Source organism: Branchiostoma floridae, chromosome 7, assembly GCF_000003815.2.
Source record: "Branchiostoma floridae strain S238N-H82 chromosome 7, Bfl_VNyyK, whole genome shotgun sequence".
Lineage (NCBI taxonomy): Eukaryota > Metazoa > Chordata > Leptocardii > Amphioxiformes > Branchiostomatidae > Branchiostoma > Branchiostoma floridae.
Window position 1 is genome coordinate 16,105,986 of NC_049985.1, and position 18,701 is coordinate 16,124,686.

Sequence of the window (18,701 nt, forward strand, 5' to 3'; positions counted from 1 at the left end):
ATCCCTTAGCAAACACTAGAACATCTCCTCTGTACTATACCATCCATGCTAGTCCCTACTAGGAGAGGAGTTATACTATGTGCAGTACCATGTCTTGTCAGCTATGTGCCAGGCATGGTCTTGCAAGCTTGCTTTATTCCTTAACATTCCTTACACCACTTAAACCTTATTTCTTGTGACTAACTGACAGCGTGGCAAGACAGCATTTTAAGAATTGATTTCAATGGAAAGTTAATCATAACTTATTGTCAAGTCATAATAAGCCGTCACTACAAATCAGATTTCAGCAGTTAATTGTATAACACCAGTCTAGAGGTTGACTTGACAGCATACTCCAAGCTACAATGTAAATGGGCTGCCATCTCAACTCCAGACCAGATGGACTCAACTAAGCAAGTAAGCAATCCATTCAAAGAAAAAATCTGTATGTATTGGCAACATGTCGCAATGGTTTCTGCATTGACAAAATTGTCACCATCTTCGTTTGTATCTAAAGACACATTCACACTGTTATCATATCTTTAGAGCTTACACAATACCCTTTTGCACTTATTGAGTAACTTATTCTATGTGATTAAATAGGATAAAATATTTGGAGCCTAGTCTGCCTGGTCTCTGAGAGCTTGCAGCTACATTGTGCCAATACTATCAAGTTACAGTGTTAGGTCTTGCAGGAGCATGAGCTGGCCCCTCCCTCCCCTGCCCTATTTTGCCAGGGTCACTTAACTCACTACATGTATGTCCTCCCTGTTCACAAAGTGCTATATTCAAATAGACAAACAGCAACTTGTCTACAAAGACAACTCAACTGGAAAGGAAAAAGAAGACTAGGCCTAAATCAAAAGCATTTGACGAGCCCTAAAAAAAAAGACAATTTTGCATACAATAAGTTGGCATTTTACACAGCACGTTTTAAGGGTTTCCAATGAAAACTTCATACTAAATGGAAACACAGCTGTTGTAGCATTTTAGCAAAATGGGGGTTGGCTATTGTCAAAATAAGTAAAACAGACATGCTCTATTTGAGACACTGTTGTCCAAAATAGTAGAGGAATATCTACGTATGCATGAACGGATATGTGATTTGTATACAATCCTATTTTTACATGCGCATTGTTGTACAGTTTGTATCAACAATTTGCCATATAAAATCTGATATGAAATCATTGCATGGTTTGTATACAAACCTGTAAGAGACAGTACCTTACCTGTGTATTAGGTGGGCTTCCAAGTCAGACCTTTGCATTGTCTCTGAGCATTTCTCGTTATTGGGACAGTACACCACCAACTTGTCCAACAGTTTCTGTACCATAATGCTCGCTGTCCGACAGTCCCTGATGGTCAGCGCCAGCCTGTCTATTGGACACATCTTCTTCATCTTCAAGAACCCGCGTATACACCTGGCGCAGAAGGTGTGCCCGCATTTCGTGTCCAGAGGATTGACCAGCGGCTGTAGACAAATCTGACACGTCAGTTCTTCGTCAACCTCGTTCACGTAGTCGTACAAGTGATTGCCGTTCCCCTCGTGCACGTGCCCGCAGGAGCGACAGATTGCCTCCGATTTCCTCACGCTCATCGTCAGCGTAGAACACACGCTTCTGTTCCAGAATTCCAGACGATTATTGGATCACTACCACTACCAAAGTGGTTAATGGCAGGGTCAGAAGGAGGAAAGCTGACCCCTTTTAAATTTTCATGTCTTGCCATGTCTGTGCTGAAGTTCTCACCACCATGTTCTGGAAGGCATCCATTTTCAAGGCTGGAATGCTGGTGAATGACTGCTGACAACTGAAGTCTAGCTGCAAAGATTCCTGCTTTGGTAGTCTTAAACACTTACTGCGTCTCGTCTTGAAGCTTTCAAACCCGAACCGTTCGGACATGGACTGGAAGGAAATCCCAGCTTCAAGACGTCTGTCATTAAGAAGTTCTGATGACTTCAAGTCATCCACCACTGTAATCTCCCACCACTACTTCCTGTCTCAACACCCACTCATGGGCCCACCTAGGACGGTTGACCTCCTTGCTGTACACCAAACAAAGGTTCGGTCAGCGGAACCCCCAGTTGTTTGAACTGATGACCTTGTAGTTTACACCAAGGGTCAGTGGGTTGAGTCAGCTTCTGGTCACTCTTTTTACTTACACATTTGTGACCAGCGTTCTGGGTCAGTGGTGGATGGACGCCCACTCAGCACTAGTTTGTACAGGAGTCTTCTTCAGTTGTGACAACAGAGCCGGGTGGGGGAGGGGGGTGAGTCAGGGGACTGGACTGTGATGTCAGGGCTCTGCATGGGAAAGACAACAAGGCAATTAGCAACATAAGAAATCCACATTCAACATGATAGATACCAAACTCACTGCTACATTTGGTATGATTAAAGCAAAGAAGGCTGCATTCACACCCCCTGTTGAATATTAGATTCAGGAAAAAATTCTCTGAGTCCAGGCAAGTTAGAGCTTGCCTAGAACTTCAAATAACTGAGCCACTATGAAAGTAAACAAGAAAATTGTATAAAAAGCTGACAGCTACACTTGGCATGAACCATATAATAAGGAGACAAATACATATATATATAATGTATCTACGGACAGCTAAAATGGTAACATTTCATTTTCAGGCTCTATCTCCTATACACTATGGCAGCACGACATTTTAATATATACGGTATATTGTACATCACTTGTCACTTCACTTGAAAGAAAACATACAAGAAAAGCACGACTTAAAGTTTGTTTATAACGAACTCTCTGTTTGCACCCTCAGGGGGACTTTACAAAATGACCTTTAAACCCTAGTTTGTATCTAGACAACATAAAATGGCTGAAATGTCCATTACAATATATTAGGAAGATCACTGATAATATAGACCATTTATATCTCTAGATTTCTACTACTCACTGTTGTTACATCTTGAAAAGAAAATATTCCGAGTAGCAAGGACACACACGTGATCTCTTACAACACTGGAAGGAAGAAGAGTGACATAGGTCGATCGTGTTTTGGGTAGGACAGAGAACAACGAGATTGCCGTGCCTTCAGGGTACATGACTGAACACAAGGCACGCTCTACCTGTCTGTGTACCTGGGCTTTATTCCACTTTGCTGGAGATCGTGACAACCGTTAAATCACTTGGAAAGCAAGCAAAAAAATAGGGCAACGGATTATTGGATCATTGTGTATGACTACATTTACACAGATACACAAACTCGTTTCCACGTTTGATATGTTATACTGATACAGATATGATGTAGGTACATGTATTCATCCTTTTGTATAAAGCTGGACATTTTTGTGAATACACATGTTAACAAGACACACCACCCTATGGCTCTGTATCTGAATTGACCTCCTAAGAGGGTAAGTAGTGCTGTTGAAGGTGCTTTGAGGAGGCCCTTATCCCCCTTCAGAGGGTTATACTGGACTGGAGTAAGTATTTGGGATATTCAAGGTCCGCCCCTTCCCTTTTTCCAAACACTGACAACCACCGGAAGGGCATTAGGTTCCAGTCTTGGAGCTCAGGTGTTATAGACAGAGAGGTGTTTATACCACTCAGTTCTAAAAGGCCTTGATGTGTAGGTTATAGTCAAGCCCACCTTTGGGTCTCAAGGAGGCGGAGAAACTTCCGAAAAATCACATTCCTTCCTTTGTTCATAAAATCCAGGTTATGCCAATCGGCGTCATGCGCTGTTAAACCCGCTTCACTGTATGTCTAGGAGATACCACTACACATCTGAAATTCAGAACACTCTGCCATCCACACAATCACAGGAATAAAGAAGATAAAAAAGCCTTAAGAATATTGGAAGAATCAAGCGTTTCACTACACCTACCGTTCGGTGCTGTGTTTTGAAAATGACTAGGTGTGTCTCACCTGTCTGTTTGCTTGAGCCACTGTGTACAGACCTGTACAGCAAAAACAGGTGTGTCCCACCTTTCATGTTTACCAGACAGGTAAGGTGAGTGACCAGGTAGACCTTTAACGTTTGCACAAGCATATTGGCTAAAGCAGGTAACGGTTAGTTAAAACCTATATTATGAGACAGTCTGACTTATCTTACAGTTATACTTACAGACCTGATTGCTGCATGTTTAATACAGAGGGAAAAAAATACATATTAGAGAGCCGACAGGAATGATTCATACAAATCCCTGGACTGGTATTTGGGAGCTAAGAACACTGGCATTTAAATTATAGAGGAGCGTGAAACATGACACCAATGGTAAACGTTTTTCCTTCTGAACATTTTCGAACATCTGTAGCATTCATTAGCATTATACTTTATTACTTGAAAGGTATGTAAGGTTATTAAGGCACATGCTGTTCAGAGTGTCCTATTTGACGTTTCTGGTATCTGTTGTCCTTGGACAGAGTGTTCAGAATAACATATACTGCCGTCATTAAGCATACAGGATTAGCACTTAACGCATCTAAGTTCTGCCCTTTGGCAATGGATATTCCAGATATGAGGACAGCAGCTACAGAACTGATTACTGAGAAATAGGGCCCGGCCATGCATAGAAATACTCATAAGTACAATGATTATATAGACATAGTATTTTAGGTCCAGCTTGCTGTAGCTTCCTTTCAACCAAGTAAATACATACCATGTATATGTACCACACAAGTCTATACATGTGTGTATGAACATGTACAAGCAACCACGCCCTACAACATACACCCCATCTAGATCTCTCAGTCAGGCCTGCATTCCCTACATTCTGTAGATAGTCTGCAGTGTTGTGTCTGGATTGTTTTGACCAGGGATCAGACGAGGAATGCCCCCAGCTGGGGGACATGAGCTGGGAATTTTGCAACATGAGTGGTGTTTCAGTCCAACTCTGCTGTAATTCACAAATATGGTTACTACTGACGTTTCAATCATACCTTGCTACATTGTACAAATGGGTTATCTAATGTAAAGTCAGATGAAAAGAGACACACCAAGCTTATGTTACAATGTCCTATGATATTATGTCATGGATTGTCAAGTTGGATACATCATAATATGTGATCCTATCATATGATGGTTGCTTTATAATTACTTGCTTCCCAATAATATCTGATGAACTTGACTCTGTCTTACTTTGGGCCTTATGGTGCTAAATATTGCACAAATACATTCACTTCAGCAACAGCAAAGAAACCATGACAAAGCTGGTTTATTTCTCTAGATTTGGTGTGTTTTTGTAGTTTGCATATCAATGTACATATATGGCAGGGTGCTTTCCTAATCCTATGTGCTCTTTTAATTCATTGTTAAAAGAAAGAAGCAGTGATTAACCATGGCCCACAGGCTAAGGCACGATCTAGACACAGTTTTCCCGGTTGCTGATGGTTCTGCCCTCATTTTAAAAATCGCTCGATGTGTTCTGATTGCAATCCAAGCGCTACGGGTGTCTTGCGCTACATGTACGCCCTGTTATTGCTCCCGACATCTCCGCCGATGTCGGGAAAAACTGTGTCTAGATTGGGCCAAAGCCTGGTAGCCAACATGGTAGCCTAATTGACCAGCCCACCATCTGTGGAACCTGGCCATCCAATCATTTTATCAGACAGACAATCCTGATTGTTTTATTACAGCTCAATCATAACTTCAGTCCTCACAATGAACTAATAATATGCAAAATACATAAGGTCCTATGAGTGAATCTACTGTGTACATGTCATGTACAGGACAGGAAAGTATTTGACAAGACTGAAAATACCATTACCACTGCAAGTCCTGAACATGTTACTTTGTTAGGACAAAGTGTCTACAAAATGCCTACTGCAAAATTCCTTTGATATATGATAGAGAAGACAAAATCCAGTCTATTTATTCTTACTTAATTCAGCAGCTTAAGTTACCACTTAGAGTGCCCAAGTGGGATTTTGTGTCCCAAGATCTTCTCACAGATTACAGTTGACACTGGACCTTCCAAGCTGGAACATGTCTGAATAATGTATAGAAAGTGCCTGTAATTGAATGAAGCACGCATGGTGTTCCAAAACTGTGACATTGGAAACTGCCACAAATAACCAGTATAAGTAGCCTTAGCAGGACTTGTGAGACCATGATACAGGGGTCTAGCCAGCGTCCGTTTTTCCGTCAATTGACAGAAATTTGCTGCGTCTGACGGAAAAATTTTAAAATCAATCCGTCAACTTTGACGGACAAAAATCCTTGGTGGAAGCTACAGGCGGCTTGGGGACGCCGTCCACGGCTGTAAAAGCCACACACTGTCTGTTTTGCTATTGTTATGATTGTTGACAATGTGTGTCGGCGCCCTTTCGCATACGATAATCTCATTAAAACCGGTTTTTCAAGGTCTCAGTTCAGTCCTTCTAATTAATTTTCGCGGTTTTCGCGACGATTGTAATTGGCCGACGGGAAAAAAATTCGAGCTGGCTAAAGCCCTGCCATGATAGATCCATTAGTGCAACCACAAGCCATTACCGGATATATAGTATCTATTCAGAAAATTTCCTGGGGTAACCAAGTCTTTGGAAAGTGTTATAACTTACATATGTAGATACCGTATTAACATAGTCTGTGTAACGCAAACTCTGCTGTACGGGGCTGCTATAAGCGAGATTTAATCAGGGCCGAGGCTAGTATTAACACAAATGATTCCTAAACGATTTCAGTACAGCAGCAAGAATCTAATATTAAGTTAAACTTAACTTATAAGCATACAACCATAAACAGTAGTATGCGTGCCCCCCTCACCTCATGAAAAACCACATAACTTTCAGCAATCCAGTACATAACAAATCTATCTTAAGGGGTATTATCTCAACTGGAGCGAGACTCCTACCTAACTGCAGAACGCTACTCTACTCTACTCTTAAAAGTCTTGTGCTTTATCTGTAAGGTTTGAAACATTAGCACAAAGCATAATAAATGTTTCCTAGTACCAGATGTTGGATATCATCTGTTATTACCTTTGCCAGAATGGCTAAGGTTATGTTTTCGGTTTGGTGGTGTGGTTCTCTCCGTTTGTGAGCAGCATAACTCGAGAGGACTTCGATGGATGCAGCTGATATTTGGTGGGTGGGTAGGGGTGTGGAAGACGAAGGTCGAGTTCGATAATGGGCCTCCTAGCGGCTTGCTAAGGTACTGCAGCGGGACCTGCATGCTTGATATCTCGCGTTCCGGACATGCTGCGGTCGTGATTTTTAAGCGTTAGGGAGCCCTTAAAGCAGGGAGTGATTACTGCGAGTTTGGGCCCCCTAGCGGATTTCATGGAAGTGCGGGCGCCGGTTTAATTGCAAACTTTTGTCTGCGGACAGCATAACTCGAGAAGACTTCGACGGATGCAGCTGGTATTTGGTGGGTGGGTAGGGGTCTGGGAAACGAAGGGGGAGTTCGATAATGGGACCCCTAGCGGCTTCCCTTGGTACTGCAGCGCAACTTCCGGGTGTGTTTTCCCATCTTCTGAACATGGTATGGCCACGAGTTTCGGGTGTTAGATAGCTGTTGTGCTCAGGAGTTGGTGACATAAGTTTGGGCCCCCTAGCGGCTAGTGTAGGGATAGTCGGGGCATTCTTGTCGAAAACTTCTGAAGCATTACAACCCCCCCAGCCTGGTTTCAAATTGGTTGATTCCATCAGTGAGAGTACACAGCACAGTTGACGCGTTACTTGATCCAATGTTGAGGTGAAAGGTGGTGACCTAAGGTGAGGTAGCAGCTGCTGATCTCTAAGGATTGAGTCAATGAAGTTTGTTGTGGGGCAGGACATATTCGAAGACAGGGATTTTTACGTTTGCCAGAATTGCTAATTGTGGATACTGGTGGAGCAGAGATTAACTTGGAGGTCTTGTCGGTCTGGAAGCAACTTTGATGACCTAACTGACAGGTAAGATTGAATATATGATAACGATTTTAAGTGTTAGAAAGGTGTTGTTTGTAGGAAGACGTGACATATGTTTGAGTCCCCTAGCGGCTTGTTTCTGGGGATAGCAGGCATTTTTGTCGAAAAGTTCTGTGGAAATGCAAGGCATTTTTGTCATGACACTCCAATGTTGCCAAGTGGTAGAAGTAGTATGTTGCTCCCATGGAGTTAGGCCTTATTGTTGCCTCTGTATATTTTTTGATTCCACTGCTGGGCACTAGTGAATCCTTTCTGGTGGGTTGTTGTTGCATGACAGCCAACCATTCTTTGCAAGGATGTGTGAATTGTTATATTCCTAGACCACTGACCCATTTACAAGATGTTTCAAAAAATGGTAGGGAATGGTAAATAATGGTAGAATTCTGTTATCTAGAAACTATCAAAGGTATCAAGGTCTACATTATAAATATTTTTATAATTATGGAGGACCAGGGAAATATTCATAAGGTTGAAACAGTGCTTAGAATATGTCTGATGTATGAAATGTTCTAGACATTTATGTACAAGACTTTAAAATCAATTGTAAGTAAAGGTAAGGGAGATCCGTACGGTTGCAGTTTCTTATAACTCGAGAGGGCTGTGACGGATGCTGATGATATTTGGTGGGTGGGTAGGGGTCTGGGGAACGAAGGGGGAGTTCGATAATGGGCCCCCTAGCGGCTTGCTAAGGTACTGCAGCGGAACCTCCATGTCTGATATCTCGCATTCTGGACATGCTGCGGTCGTGATTTTTGAGCGGTAGGGAGCCCTCAAAGCGCCTTGGAGACCAACGTCCTGTAATGGGGGAGGATCCTGGTGGCCCCGAACAGTACTAAGTACTGCAATGCTTAGATAGGGTTTAAAGAATGGTAAATAATGGTAGAATGCTGTTATCATTATCTAGAAACTATCAGAAGTATCAAGTTCCACTTTATAAATATTTCTATAATTATGCAGGACCAGGGACATATTTATAAAGTTGAAACAGTGTCCCTTAGAGGACGTGCTAAAATTTTCGGCGCATACAGGAATCGTAGCTAGAATTGTCGATCCTCAAGCGCACCAACCTACCAACTGTTTGTGGGATGTTCAGATACTTATATTAATGCTAGATAGGTAAAACTATACATTTTTTGAAAAGCTAAGAACCTGTAGAATATGAATATATCAAGATAAAGACTGTATCTAGTTTGTAAGGAATAATACTGCGCAAAAGGAAATATATTTGAAATGTATATAACATCACCCACAAAGTCTAAAATAACTAAGTCACTGAAAACTAGGCTAGAATGCCTTGCTATTCTTCCTGAATCAATAAAAACATAAAACAAATATGTAAGTGACTGTAACTGTTTTATTCTTGCTAGCAAAGATAGTACCTAAAGCCTTGACCAGTTGTAAAAAGATGGGCCTTATCAGTGTTCCCCTAATGTTTGACCAGGAAGATTTCACCAAAATTATGAGTTGGAGGAAAACCAAAACACTCAGACTTTGCTACCTCAACGAGTGTTACATACATGTCTGAACATGCTGCCCTCCCCCATAGGCGAAAAAAACAAACAAATACAAAGCAGAAATTTGGCTGGATCAATAATTTGAAAACAATTTCAGACACTCATGGCCCTCAGTCCTTTATGATAAACACCAAAAAACACCCACCTACTCCTTTTTCACAGCAAAGAAAACAAAGGTTTGTAAATACTACCACATGGTACAGGACCGGCAAATGGCAGTCAAAATGACGAAGTTTTCATCAACTTCCAGTGGTAGAAACATCGTCAATCTCTTCCTCAGTGGTGTCACAACCCTTTCTAGGTTCTTCAGCGTAATTGGCAATCAATAAATTGTGATTTTGAGGGGAAAAAACAAGGCAGAAACTCCCAAACTACAGCTTCATCCCTCCCCAACTTAGGGGAATCCCCTGCACATCAAAACAGGCTGTTTCCCGATTCCACCCGGGAAATACCGAGGAATGCCGAGACATGTGTAAATTGATACTCTCCAAGCAGAGGTTGAGTCGCGGAGATATACTAGTAGTCGAAAAAATACAGAGCCGCTCCTCCTACTCCTATTCACCAAATTCACCGCTCCTACTACTCCTATTCCGGGTAGTTCTGTACATTACAGTACAGTATAGTTTAGAGTTGCAATTGTTTTCCTCATTAAATTTGAAAGATTCCAGTTCTTAAACATTGTTGTATAATCTGTGTCATGTAATATGATCTACTTAGATGCCTAGCTTCTATAGACATACTTTGTGCTATATCTTTTGAACTTAGTTGGTTAGGGGTCGGAGACTTGAACGAATAGTCAGGAACATGTATGGTCCTGATTTTTAGAAGTTAAATAGGTGTTGTGCTTAGGAAGAAGTGACATATGTTAGGGCCCCCTAGCAACTTGTTCCTGGGGATAGCAGGCATTTTTAACTTTGTCAGGAGGGTTTAAAGGTTATGTTTTGGGTGTGTTTGTGTGTGTGTGTGTCAACAGCATAACTGGAGAAGCCTTGGATGGATCCTGATGATATTTGGTAGGTGGGTATGGGTCGGGGAAACGAAGGTCATGTTTGATAAGGAGCCCCTTAGTTTAGAGTTGAGTTGCATTTGTTTATCTTATTCAATGTGGAAGATTGCAGTTCTGAAACAGTCCTGTATAGTATATTGATTCTCTCAGTGGTTATTTTAATTTAATGCTGTAGGGGTAATACTTATTGTACTGTGCCAAGCAATGTTAGGGAAATCTACTTTCTGCAGGTCTGTCTTGTTATAAAACAAAATGAAATGAGTAACGCATTTTTCTACAGACATCATTCTGCATAACAAACCTGGTTTATTTGGCAAAGGTATGTGTTCGTGGAACTCTAGTCTTTGTCTGCTGACCCCTTGACCTGTTATCTCAAAAGGTTTACTGGTGGGATATCACTAGTGGGGTAGGGTCTACAGAGGAGGTACAAGTGCGGAGTGAAAATGTCATATTGTCTGTGATTGCTGGAACATTGCATGATTTGCATCAAACTCTGTAAGCAAACACAACTAATTTTTAGTGCAGATTTGAACCCACATCCCAGAGTTACACTCTGTTCCTGCAGAGGAAGTTCTTGCATGCCAATAGGAGAATAGGAGCATATTACTATTAGAAGAATGACATAGCTTTCCCATCTACAAACTATCGATAGATCATACCACGTTTTGTATAATAGCATTACACAACACTTCACCACCAGTTTGCTTCACAACCACCTTATTGCTACCCTTTGCAAAGCAGCATAGATGTAAATAAAAGTCTAAGTTCTCAGAGATGTGTAATACACATACACACTCAGGTTTAAGATTCATGTACACACAGTCACACATACACTCACAAAAATCCTGAGTAGCTATAGCCATGATATGATATATAATACAGTGCAGAAAGGAGATGTAACTTTTGTAAGGTGGTGTAAACAGTAATGGCACTGATGATCCCTTGATGAATGACAGATCCAGTTCCTGGCTCATTACAAGACAGAGATGAAGTGCTATGGTAGAGCAGGTACCCAATTATTCTCTTCTACCCCTATGGACACTACAGTACAGGACCCTGATGTCCAACAGATGGTTTACAACTACCACCCCAGGGGGTCGGCTTATTAGAGCCTTGAGAGGTTTTCCTTTGTATACTCCTCTTTTCTGAGAGTTTTGCATAAGAAGATAAACCAAGAGTTAAGTATGCCACATTGTTGTCAAGAGTGAAGAGAAAAGAATTTTGCTTAGGAAAAAATGCTTGGTATGTTTGTTTTCTTTATCAGTCATTTACTGTTGCAGAAATTTAAGCCGATATTTAATTTGTGCTTGCCTCCCATGTGAATTCAACATACAATATGTACAGCCAAGCAATGTTGTGTTTCACATGGATAGTACTGCAGTGTGGTATCAATGCTGAATCTGCTATCCTGGTGCTACTAAAAACAACTAACAAGGGCAGTCACCCTAGATCGGTTTTGTCTACAAAAAGATTTTGCCCACTTCAAAACGACACGAAGAGATGAAACCTATCCCACCAGTGGGAGTGTCCACAGACTTGCTGTGCAGGATTTTCGGACACTTTATCTCCTTAGGAACCATTTACAGGGGAGGCGGAGGTCGGAAGTTGCCGGATCAGAGCAGCTCTCGGCTCGTTTTTGATTTCCAGGGACAGATGTTCACAGAGCGGAGCCATGTTCCGACGTAACAAAAACCAGACTTCCGCCCCTCTGGAGGCCGTGTTCGGGCACGTAAGGCAACTAACCCAGCCCGAAATCACTTCTATAATACTCTCTGGTAAAAGGGTATGGTCTCCTTTCTACATTTGCAGTGGCTAGTGGACAACGCGAGAACTTCAAACGACACGTTTTCCATTTCTGGTATACTATAAGTCTTGAGAAGTCTACCCAAGGAGCTTTTATCAGCTCCTTGGTCTACCACATAGAAGCCAATACAACCACACGCATTCGGCTATGGAAAGTTCAAGTATCCTAATCCCCTTTTCTTTGATTATTTCTTTGCAGGGACGACAAAATTACGTCCTCGTAAATAATGGCCATGTTAAACTTTAACACCAACCCATGGGAACCAACCAAAACACAGCACTTCCTGCATCCAGTGTCGACTGTACTGTGGCACGGGTCGCTTCATATTTTCCTATTAATAACACGTCAAACAACCATTAAAACAACAAAGTTTTTACTATAAAGCTAAAGAAAGGGTGTAACATACCTTTCTGTCAGAGAAGAGTCCAGTACATCTAAGAAAAGGCACAAGAAAGTTGATCTTAAGGGGAGAAACGTTTCCCCGTCCGTCTCAGGAGCCGCTCGGAAACTTCTGAATTTCAAACAAAGGTCATAGTTCATAGCGTCTGCGTATAAGACGTCAGCGCGGTTGATCTCATTATCTTCTGGGGTGTATTCTTCAGAAACTACTGGTAATTCAAAATTCTTTTTGCATAGTGCCCATTATTTTCTATATATATTGGTATATTTCAATAGTTAAAACATTATATTGTACAATTTTTTGGGTCGTTTTTATCTTAAAACTTGTCCATATACCGTATAAATATATCTTAGACACCTGTCATTAAAAAAAATGGATACTTCCCGCACCTCGAAACAACAAAGCCTCCAGCTATGGTCAGATGCTAACCGAATGTGTTTTTGACAGTTGATAGTTATCTGTCTTTCTCTTTTTCTTTCGTTATTCTTCGTGCAATACCTGCTCAAGATGGATGAGGGTGAACTGGAGAAGTGAGTATTTACAAGTGAAAGCCTTGTACGAGTACATGTCATAGCTTTTGCCGACCACATATTCAGTTTGGTGGGGGAGGGAGTTGTCACTGCATTCCAGAATTATTGAGATATTTTCAACCAAGACCTTCTTTGTGTACTAGGCTTGCTGTGGAAGAACTGCTGCGTGAAGCAAAGAGAGGACGAGAGCGTGCCAAGGACATGGGACCTGCAGGATGGTAAACAAAATGTTTTGTGATAGCAAGGGATTTTCTTGGTGATGAAAACCAAGAGGCAAGGAGATCTAAAGAAACCAACTTCTGGCCCGAGGGATTCCAACCTGCACCAAACTTACACTGCCAACTCACAAACCCAACGCCATTAACGAATTCTTCAAATGGTTGGACCATTTGGCGTGGTCAGTTTGGTGGCACTTGAACCCCACTGATACTAAGTACACTACTCCCTCCTTTCTTTTAATAATAATATCGGGTGTATTTTGCAGCCAGTAGGTACTCAAAGTGAGGGTAATGAGGCTGTTTAACATGGTCGAGGCACCTCCTTGAGCACGGGACCCCCGTTTTACGTCCCTCCCGGAAGACGATTTCGTGGAAAGCTTCGTGAGGCTACAGCAATTCGGACGTCCTTGGTTGGTCCCCCATCCAAGTACTGTGCGGACCGCGTGTTGCTTAACTTCCGAGATCGAAGGATCGGGTGTACCAACGCGCCACGCGGCCGTAGCTAAAGATTCATCCACAAATTTCCGAGCTCAATATCCCTGTGTAGCACAGCTTTAGTCTCTTACTTATAGAGTTGGTGTGTGAACCAGTGGCTCGCAGGATTCAAACCCGGACCTCCAGCTCACAAAACGCCGCTAACCACTGAGCCAAAAGGTCGAACCATTTAGGTATGGTCAGTTTAGCGGCGCTTGAAAGGAGTTTTGTAGCCTGGTTACGTAACAGTGAAAAAGTAAGTAAAAAAAAAATAACGAAAATGGTACCCAGGCAAGTAAAAGAGAAGCTGAAGGTAGCAAAATTGGGGGGAAAAACGTGTATGTTGACTTGTTGAGGCCGATTAAGTCCTTTATATCTCATAGTCATCTCAACACTTAAGGCCCCATCCTTCATGTAGATACCCTGGGAAACCTGCTCGAGAAGCTTCGCAAATAAGAGTCGCAAATAAGAGTTACCGATCCCCTGCCTAACGCGCGCCCTCCCGCCTCTATGCACCCGCCCCACTACCAGCTGGCCCTACTTACGCCGGTCCCCAACATCGCTCGCTTCCGAAAGAGGCTCGTGTTAGTAGGGGCCAGCTGGTTCGAGGGCCGGCGGGTGTTAGGCGGCGGGTGTCCCGTGCGTGCGTGTTGTAGGGATCGGTAAACTTTGCGTGCCTCGTTAGGAGTCTGCGTTTTCCCAGGGAATCATGTAGAGCATGTCATGTCTTTGTTAAAGTAATACCCAGCACAAAAACTGGAATCACCCAAATGTTTTTATTATCAAAGTGCATTCTTCTTTTCTTCCAGGGACAAGTGCCCAGTTCCTCCGGCGAACAAACGGTTTCTGATAAATACTTTGGCCAGCCAGCTGTCTAGTCAGAAACGACAACCGCAGTCTGGGAAAAAGAAGAGCGACGACGACGAACAATCTACTTCAAAGGCATCACGGTCCACTGATCAGAAACATGGTGCTGTAAGATCTAGCTCCTCAAGAACACATCATGACAAAGATGTTCCGTCAAGCAAGAAGGACAAACATAGGAAATCCTGTTCCAGATCAAGATCCAGAGATACTCATAAACACTCGGATTCATCCAAGTCAAGGTCATATGGACACTCATCAAGGTCAAAGTCATCTGAACAGTACAAAAAAGGAACCTCCACAGGTCGCAGATCAACAAGGGACAGATCAAGAACTCACAATAAAGATTAAGGTTCAGTCCCCAACTTGAAGAACGTGTGTTCACATACAAGTATAAGTATTCAAGACAAGTAGAATCTATGTGTGTATAGCCAACATTGGAGTGATTTTTTGTTGTATTGCACCGAAATCTGGGGGGGAAAAAGCGCCTGTCAGGAATTACAGAAGATTTTTCACAAAATAACGGCAATAAAACTTAATCTGACAAAAGCCATTCTCCTATGCAGAGCTGAATCCATGTTACAGAAACTCTTCTATGAAAACTGATGTGGGTTTGGATCTGTGTAGGTGATTAGAAAACCTGAATCCGACTTTTCAGGATGCCTATTCATGCCTGCTTGCAAGTTGTTACTTAGCCTGGTTACCAAACCCCAGCCCGATCTCAAGTATCTATCGTGCAGGGGTCTGGCCGGATGGGATAGGAACTCTTCTCAATTTTGCACCTTATAGTGGGCAAAAAACCCCACCAATAGAACAACACAGGATCAGCAGGAGGTAATTACACCCCTGCCATGATTGGTTAAAGACCCCCAACTGTACTTTTTGAATCCATAACGTAGCTGATTCGCTACTGTGATAGCCTGCTGACCAACTGTGGTGTGTTGTAGCTGGCTACCTGTGGTGAGAGTGGTCATCAATCCTAGGTTCTCCTCCCACTGATCAACGGGCCTTCGAGAACCTTTCTACAGCCATGTTGCCAGACCCCAACACGAAAGATATATCTTGAGGTTGGGGTATGGAATCCAGGCTAGTTGTTACTATATTGGTCAGCCTAGTTCTGCAACATCATTTCAGTGTCTACTCCAGATGGGCTTCTCTATATGGGGGTCTGCATGGGGGGTCCAGGCAAAGCTTTATGCTAAATTCAGGATGGCTGACTACACTTTAAGTTAAATTCATGAAAGCAACCAATGCTTTACACTTCTGAAGTTCATCCCACTTTGAATTACGTAAAATAAAATACTAGCAGCTTCCCTACAAGTTATGGGAAATTAAAAAGGCCTGCCTACGCCTTTAATAATGAAAACAAAACAAAACATGCAGACCCTCCTATATGGCAAATACACATTGAGGCTCTATAGTTCTTCAATAGTACCATCACTGGTTTCACAACTGTCAAGTGACCATACTTGTAAATGACCTTTCTGCCAAGGCGATCACGGATCACTTATAGTACACATATCACTTATAGTGCACATATGTTCTATTGTTTTCAGGTGGACTTTATACAAGTAGCTTTTTGGCCCATAAATGCTATGATGTAGGCCGATCTGTTAGCATCCTTGTTTTCTGGAGACAGTCAGTATTACAAACAGCCAAGTAATAAAGTAATTTCATGCACTTATACATTGTTCACAAATCATGTGCCAATCAGTAGTGTCATAACAAGCTGCCTAAACAGGAAATCCTATTGGTGAGGAATAGGGGTGGGTACTGTACAGAAAATCCAGGTCTACAGGATCAGTAGTCCAAGTCCGGACCTGAACATGGACCTGAAGCAGTTTGTGGAAACTTGAGAATACATTTCGCTACAAAAGACTCTTTTGTGGAGTATTCAACTCCCACTGGCATTTTAAAATCCCACAAGACTAACTGCCTCTGTATTATTGACTGTTAAACTAGGTAGAAACGACTATTGACTCTACTCTACTTTGCTCGCTATTTTCTTTGACCGGTAAGCCCCAAAATGTGTTAGTGACTGAGATATATAATCTCTTCATTTTCCAATAGGGATGATTCATTGCCAAAAATCTTCTGTCTAGGCAAGGAGGTTTGATATGTCTAGGTAGGCTTAATCTCCAAGCAGATCCTACGGTGGCATAAGATTGTATAAAAGCTAGCTTGTTACTAGCCTGAGTAAATCTCGCTTATAGGAGCCCGCCAAACATCCGCTGGCCCCCTAGAGGGGCCAGTTACAGCCCTGGACAGCGGAGTTTGTGTTACACAGACTAGCTTGCTATACACCTTGGCCAGCTGTGATACTACATAAACTATCATTAACCCTCAAACACCCGAGTGGGGTCCATTTGGACCCCAGGCGTACATTTTGAAGTGCCATTTCAACATTTTTGATCTGAAGAAAAAATCCTTCCGTGACTTTGTCAGTCAATATGTCTTACACCTTCTCCTTAGTTTTCGCAATGATTTGTACAATAATGTGGAAATTATTAAGAAAGTTTGTGTTCAGTTCCTCTGGGGTCCAAACGGACCCCAGCAAAAATGTGCAGTTTTTAAAACAAACTTTGGAGGCTAACTCCTTAACCACTTACAGTATGAATACCAAACTTTCAGACAATAATAAAAATGTAAACTGAAATCATCACAAAAATTTCTGGGTCATCAACATGTAATGTGACGACATTATGACGTCATTTGCCTAATCGGGGCGGCCATCTTGGATTTTGACCAATGACGTCATAAAATTAGCATAAATTATAAATTTTAAGTCATGAAAACTGCATTGAATTTCATAGAATTTAATTGTTGTCAGAAAACAGGTGTAGTTTACCAAGAAAACCTTGTTAATATTGAAATTGTCAAATTTTGGCAAAAATATGCCTGTTAGAATATGGTTGCCATGGCAACCCCAAAAAATGATAAACTTACTTTATTGACCAAAAACTTTTGCAAACAATATTCTGTGATAAATTACCAAGTTTCGTAGCTTTAGCTCTATCCGTTCATGAGTTATGCGACATAAATGTTTCTGAGGGCCTCAAAATTCCCCTATCTGGTGGGAATAGGTTTAGTGCAAAACGTGGTCCTTCTGAACTTTTGCATAAATTATGATAATGAGTTGGAATTAGCAACACCTTAACATCTCAAAATCTTCCTCTTACATTAACGAAGCAATGTATATATAATGCTCGCCGATAAGACATGGTACTGAGATTTTATGAACAAAACATTTTGGGGTCCGTTTGGACCCCACTCGGTCATTTTAGTCGCAAAAAAAGGTCGGGTGCTTGAGGGTTAATATGTGAGGGTCTGCATGCCTTTTTCCGTTAAGCGTTAGGAGCTAGTGGTGCGTACCGAAGCTCACATTCCGGTTCAGGTCCGGACTCGAGTCCAAAGATTCCGGTTCAGGTCCGGACTTATAAGTCCGGTTTTTTTACGGTCGCTAAAGTTTCCCAATTAACGTTAGACACAAGCATAAAGCGACTTGCTCTAATGCGGCGACCCATTTGCGTATCCGGCGCCCGCCACTGGGCCGCATGCTATCAAAATATTGCCAAAGACGACTGCATCATTTTCAAAGGTGTAGAAACATCGATTTTTAATAAAAACTATCGGGAAATCACGGCAAAATTCGACATTTTCCGCTTTTTTTTTTTTGACGGCCGAAATTTCAAAATGGCGCTTGCGAGGTCATAGGGGTCAATGGGATAGCCTACTGTAATGCGGGTAGAAATTATCCGTGCGGTGTTTTTATCTTCTACATTCAACCGTAAAATTAATTTTAAATTTATTCGTTACAAAGATAAATGCAGGGGGTATAACATAAGTTCATGAACTTAAAACTTTTTCTAAAATAGAACGTGCCGGTGTTTCTTTTTAACAAGCTACTCACCCATGCTTTCAGTGAAGTATCCCGGCAAGCGGCAAATGTCATTTACAGTCGCCGCGCCGGAGATTTGTTTTAGCTTGTTTATCTTGGAAATTTTCTTCATTTTTAGAAGATATGGGACTTAAAACCC

The 18,701-nt window shown here is 41.9% G+C and overlaps 2 protein-coding genes across 7 annotated transcripts in view; one reads left to right on the forward strand and one right to left on the reverse strand.

Moving 5' to 3' along the window:
• Positions 1-12,733, reverse strand: part of LOC118420311 (ligand of Numb protein X 2-like) — a 25,308-nt gene extending 12,575 nt beyond the window's left edge. For 4 of the 6 annotated variants that reach the window (XM_035827062.1, XM_035827061.1, XM_035827060.1 and 1 more), the window contains exons 1-2: positions 12,585-12,705; positions 1,209-2,282 (exon numbers count right to left, since the gene is read on the reverse strand). In XM_035827062.1, coding sequence (XP_035682955.1) covers positions 1,209-1,576 — 368 coding nt within the window. In that variant the 5' untranslated portion in view covers positions 1,577-2,282; positions 12,585-12,705. Of the gene's footprint in view, positions 1-1,208; positions 2,283-12,584 lie in introns of all 6 variants that reach the window. The other 2 variants (XM_035827064.1, XM_035827063.1) reach the window with 1 other exon arrangement.
• A 213-nt stretch (positions 12,734-12,946) lies between these two features.
• LOC118420331 (protein POLR1D-like) lies at positions 12,947-15,455 on the forward strand. Its single transcript, XM_035827107.1, has 3 exons — positions 12,947-13,108; positions 13,252-13,326; positions 14,610-15,455. Exons 1-3 carry the CDS (start codon positions 13,086-13,088, stop codon positions 15,013-15,015), a joined length of 504 nt encoding a protein of 167 aa, XP_035683000.1. The 5' UTR covers positions 12,947-13,085; the 3' UTR covers positions 15,016-15,455.
• Positions 15,456-18,701: the final 3,246 nt, after the last annotated feature.